We start from the raw sequence: 5,827 nt of genomic DNA, 5'->3' as shown, positions 1-5,827 counted from the left end.
AAGCTCAGGCCCTTGAACTTACAAACTTACAAACTTTACCAACCGAATCACCTCCTGAGCCCATTTCTTGTGAGAGCTATGGAAAAAGCACGAGACTTGAGAGGAATCCTGTGCTTTTTGTGGGCACGCTGGGCTCTGACCCAAGACTCTAGCAGGCTGGAATTATTCTCCCTCTGGCCGTAGGCTTAGTGGAGGAAAGCTTTGAGAGGCAACGGAATCATTTGAAATGGGACACTCTGGCTTGTCTTGCTTTCAGATCCTAGGCAGCTGGAGCATCTTGGCTAATCTCAAATGCTAGAAATAATGTGCTATTTGTCACTTCCGTCCCAGCCAAGGGTCACACAGAAGCTAAAATAAATTCTGAACGCCATTTTCATGAGTAGCTTAACTTTATTCACATGGGAACTCAAGGGACTGGCAGAGACTTCCTCGTACATTTCTTCTGAAGGGCTGAGTTAGTTTGGTGGCACACAGCGTGGGTGGGGGGGATGTGTGTTGACACAGACCAGTAGCTTGTTGTTATTCCGCATCATCAGGAATCCAGTTTAATTTTAACCTGGTGGCCTGGATAGTGCATTTGCTAGGGAACAAGCCTAAGGCTCACTGGCTGACAAGCTTTTGGCAGCCCACAAGAACGGCATCTTTGGAAAACACACGTTGGACCTAGTGCTGCTGTGTGTCAGGCATTGTGAGTGTGGGTCAGAGATGCTAGAGGTGCCAAGAATGGCATCCCATAATAATAAGAGCAGCGGAAGCTCAGGGCACACAGCAGTCACTCCCAGGAGGGCGGCATGGCCCCTCAGTATTGGTAGGACCTCACGAGAAGCCACATAAGGAGAACGGTGATCAGGACAACCGTGAAGTTGAGAAACAGCTCCTGGGTAGACCGCTCCATCTTCTGAGTTGCTGGGTGAGGACTCCTGACAGACTTCTGAGAGCACACTAAGGACCTCCGGCTTGTCCTTGCTTCCTAACAAAGTAAGAGAGACAGTTGGGGGATAGGTGAATATTCCTGGAAGATATCCAGCCTTCCTTCGGAGGAAAATGAAGTGTTATGGAAGAGGAGAGTGTTTGTGCTGACTTGCCCAACCCTTCCCCCCAGACTTATACATCGAAATCCTAGTCCCCAATACCTAAGAGTGCGACTGTGTTTGGAGACAGGATCTTCCAAGAGGTAATTAAGTTAATATGAGGTCACTGTCACAGGTAGCTTCAGCACAACTTGATATAAACTGGAGTCACCTGAGAAGAAGGATCTCAAATGAATAATTCCTCCCACATTAGGAGACTCACAACTGCCTATAACTCCGGCTCTGGTAGGATCTGATGCCTCTGCCTTCTTGGGCACCTACCTACACTTATGTACCCCCACACAAACTTCAGTTTGTGCCTCTGAGTTCCTGCCCTGAGTTCCTGCCGTGGCTCTCCTCCAGGATGGACTATACCTGTGAGCTAAAGATAAATCCTTCCACCTGAAGTTGCTTTTGGCCAGGGTTTTACCACAGAGAGAGAAACTAAATAGAGCAGTTGCTCTAGTGAGCCCTAATTCAATATGACTGGTGTCCTAGGGAGAGTAGGCCAGGACATAAACATTATAGAGGAAAGACATTGCAGAAACACAGAAATGCTGGCCATCCTCAGTCCAAGGAGAAACGCCTTAAAGGAACCAGCCTTGCTGATACCCTGGGCTCCAACATCCGACCTCAGATTTCATTTGAAGTTAAGCTGCACTCCTCTCTGAGGCTCCAGCCTGGCAGTGGACCTTGAAGATTTTGGACTTTGCCAACCTTTACAATGATATGAGCCAATTTCTCAAACACATATGCACGCACGCACGCGCGCACACATGCAGAGAGAGAGAGAGAGAGAGAGAGAGAGAGAGAGAGAGAGAGAGAGAGAGAGAGAGTGTTAGCTGTGTTTCTCAGAAGAGCATGGATGAACACAGACAGCCTAGTTTCCCTTTCTACTGACATCCCAAGGCCAATAAATTTATCCTGTATTAATTGCATTGTTTTGGGTAAGAAATAAAATATTAGATTTTTCTCACTTTATCTTATGCATGTCTGTATACACGTCACATTTGCTGTTTGGAATATCTGCAAGCAGGGACACCAAAACAGAAAAAAAAATTATAGTTTAGTATTGCCCTTTCTTTGGATCACATTTAGGAGTAGGATAACATCATCCTTCAGATTTAAAGCTGCCCTAGGTCTTCATCCAACCCTGGTGAAAGGATAAAGTAGCCCCAACAGCTGCCTGGCTTTGGACAAGCCTACATGGGCAAAAGCCTGCAGAGGTCAACCAGAAGTCCCTCGCACATCAGGTACTCGGTCCAAAGAACAAGTGTTAACCTCATGAGCATTTCTGTTTCAACAAGGGCTTGTGCCAGTTATTTTTAGTCAAGCTCAGGATGTGCCTAGATTATAAACATTTCAGACAGCAGAGATGATATCTTCAACGTGCATACAGATTGCACGTGCAGGAAAATATACTCTAAGAACGTAGATGACACTGTCAATCAGATTACTAATTTTGACGAAGCAGTGAAACTGATGCTTGGTTTATATCATCAAAACAAAATTTAAAACTTCTGTATTTTAGATAATTTAAGTAGATACTGTTATTGTAGAACAAAATTCTATCATGGAAGGAGAAAGTTTAGATGGAAAGGTACTGGTTTGCAAAAGATCAAAGCTTTGTAGCAACCTTTCAGCCTGACTGAATTAACTATAACTGTTATTTTTGTTGTAGTGTCAATGTACCAAATTATTAATTGCATAGATACCAGCAGATACAATTGCATAGATAATCAGCTTTTATTATATAATTGTTAGTATAATGTATAGGTTCATACTATGTTATATCAATGAATGGATTATAGGATCTCATTTTAAAATACAGCCAATGATGACTGATTTATATTTCATTTCCTTTTAATTCTTAATTTTCATTACATTTATTTATGTCTGTATTTGGGGCAGGTACATATGTGTGTCACAGTACACATGCGGAGGTCAGAGAACCACTCTTTCCACCTGGGGAACCTTGAGGTTGGACTGAAGTTATCGACCTCAGAAGCAGCAAGTGCTTTTATCTGCGGGGCCATCTTGCCAGCCCCTCCTCTTTCCATTTTATCCCCCTTTCAACCTTTGGCATGAGGTAAATTGTCAACTGCCAGTGAAAATCTTTACACACAGTTTCCCGGAGTAGAGAAGAAGAAGAAGAAGAAGAAGAAGAAGAAGAAGAAGAAGAAGAAGAAGAAGAAGAAGAAGAAGAAGAAGAAGAAGAAGAAGAAGAAGAAGAAGAAGAAGAAAATGAGTGGGTAACAGAGGAGAACAGAATGTTTGTGAGTGTTCAGAGGAGCTGAGGAGAGGGGAGCATGTTAGAAGAAGTGCTTACAACAAAGGAACCCGGAACATGGCCCCACAGGACCACAAACTGGAAAGAACTGGTCACCAATCACAGAATGGATGTGGTGTTCACATACATTTGAATGTTGTGGAGTAAAGAGAATGCATGACATACTGTAGCTACGCAGCACAAGACGGCGGGATCTCACAACATAACTGTGGGATAAAAGGGGGATTTGCAAGAGCAGCAGAGAATGTGACTCCATTTACACAAAGTCCAGAGCAGGGAGCTTAACTGTGTTGCTTAGGAACACAGACACGGGTGATAAAACTTCAAAACAAAGAAGGGTGGACAAGCGCCACACTTGGGGACAGAAGCAGAAGGCAGATGGCAGGAATGGACTTCTGCGGCACTGCCAATAATCTGTTTCTCGGTAAACGATAGTTACATTCATGTTTCTTATCATTCATTTTTTAGCTTCTTGCCTCTTTCACACGCTCCCATGTTTTCTAGCCTCTCTGAATGGACAGGCTGAGCACACACTCCTTCCTACGGCTTAGGCTTTGCTACTCTTGTACTTGGACGGCAACCTTAAATATTTGTTGTTTTGTGTATTTTCAAATGAATAAAACAGCAATCCAATGAACTCCCAATTGGTGCAGTTCTATCAAGGTGCACAACTGGAGGCTGGGTCCTATTTTCACACACATCCACGAACAAAGTGAGGCGGTCGTTCACTCGTCCCTGTTCCGTTTTTCTCCCATGAGCCCCCCAGAACTGTGACTTCCTTTTCTGCCCTCTCTACTAGCCCACACATGAACCAAAGCCTTACAAACCAGGAGAAAATTATACAAGAAGTTTGACGTTGGTTTTCTTTTGTGATGTGGGGAAAAAATATAAAACTGGAAAAAGAGAAAATACATATCAGAGGAAAACAGAAATAGATATTCACTTTACAGCTCTATTATCATTACCTGTTCCACTGAGAAATGTAAGCATTTAGTTAATATTTTTATTTGAAAATTACATACACACAGAGACAGAGACAGAGAGACTGCTAAGTACAAAATCCTGTTGTTACCTGAAGAGGGACAAGGACACACCCAAGCTGCTGTAGACTTCTTCTCCTCACTCTCTCCAGCTCCAGCTGTCTCCCGTCTGAGCTCCTGGACTCTGGGCAGGGCCTAAAGTAGTCTGAGGGAGGTGGCAATCACTGTGATGTCACTGGTCAAACATCTAAAGGGACAAGCTCTGGAGGTTCCAGCCTATTGGTGTTCTGGAGGACATGGAAATACGGTGACTAAGGCTTTGCTCCTTTGGCTGCCGATTTGAATTAACAATGCAGATTTGTGAAAACTCTGGTCCCCAGCTGACTTTTGGTGCAATGATGTGGGATTTAAACCCATCTTTTAGCACCTTATAAATGTCTCTACTACCTCTGAAGAGATACAAGAGCAATAGACCAAGTTTAACAAATTGCTACATACTGATTTCACTGCCCAATACATGAAGCTGTGAAAATGTGATTTCATTTCATCACCCATATCTTTAGCTGTTTGAAGCATGAAGAGTTCTCTGCCTTGTACCCACACTCCCCACACCACACTCCAGAATACTATAAGTTCTCCTTCAAAACTGACTTTTGTTCTAGCAGTGGAAGTTAGCTCCCACCCCCACCCATCACCTGTTACACATAACTTTCCAGCGAAGAGACGTACAGCAAGTTCACACGTCCAACTGGTTTCTCCCTAAACAGCCGTGGCAGCTACAGCTTGTATCTGTGTCAATCAAACTAGCATGGCAGTGAAACAGAGAGAAGAACCCATTCATTTGGCTAAAGAGGGGTTGGAAGTAGATCTGGTCAGTGAGAATGTAAATTCTAGAGTAGATAAAAATATCTAGACTATATCCTTTTTATTTCTTTTTGTTGTGTTTTATGTATATGGATATTTTGCCTGCATGGAAGTGTGTGTACCACATGTGTGTAGTGCCCTGGGAGGCTGGAAGAGGTCATCATCCAGTCTCAGACAATGGTGAGCCACCATATGGGTACTGGGATTTAAACCCAAGACCAGTAGTAGAATGGCTCTTAACCACTGAGCCATCTCACCAGCCCATAGAATGTATCTTAAAGGAATAAAATGACATCATTTTCAACCACAGACACTGGCTCAAATCAGACAAGGATGAGTTTGTAACATATCAGATATTGGGAGGTAAGTGGAGCCTCTAATGTGTTTAAATGGACCTGAAAATCATCAGTTAAGGAATTTAAACATGACTCCAGTAATTGCACTGCTCAGTAAATCCTGTCCTTAGAGATAATAGGATAAAGCTCCCCTAATAGTCCCTAGTTAGGGTCAATAAAAATAAGGCATTCCCAGAAGGTAGGAGCAAACACGATTCTCTGCATACTTGTATGTGTGGTCAAGCCTTTCTCACCATCACTGCCTCCCCAGAGATACTAATAAAAGAA

General features: G+C 43.3%; 1 protein-coding gene across 1 annotated transcript; it reads right to left on the bottom strand.

Annotated features, from left to right (window-relative positions):
• Positions 1-376: 376 nt before the first annotated feature.
• Sln (sarcolipin) lies at positions 377-4,599 on the bottom strand. Its single transcript, XM_052729007.1, has 2 exons — positions 4,433-4,599; positions 377-970 (listed from the first exon to the last, which is right to left on the bottom strand). Exon 2 carries the CDS (start codon positions 893-895, stop codon positions 800-802), a length of 96 nt encoding a protein of 31 aa, XP_052584967.1. The 5' UTR covers positions 896-970; positions 4,433-4,599; the 3' UTR covers positions 377-799.
• Between the last annotated feature and the right edge of the window lie 1,228 nt (positions 4,600-5,827).

This window comes from Peromyscus californicus, unplaced genomic scaffold (genome assembly GCF_007827085.1).
Source record: "Peromyscus californicus insignis strain IS unplaced genomic scaffold, ASM782708v3 Scaffold_11__1_contigs__length_118956290, whole genome shotgun sequence".
Taxonomy (NCBI): domain Eukaryota; kingdom Metazoa; phylum Chordata; class Mammalia; order Rodentia; family Cricetidae; genus Peromyscus; species Peromyscus californicus.
This window is presented reverse-complemented; position numbering and strand designations above follow the sequence as displayed.

Excerpts from the sequence above, each read along its gene's own strand:
- Sln (XM_052729007.1), bottom strand. The coding sequence starts at position 895 with ATGGAGCGGTCTACCCAGGAGCTGTTTCTCAACTTCACGGTTGTCCTG.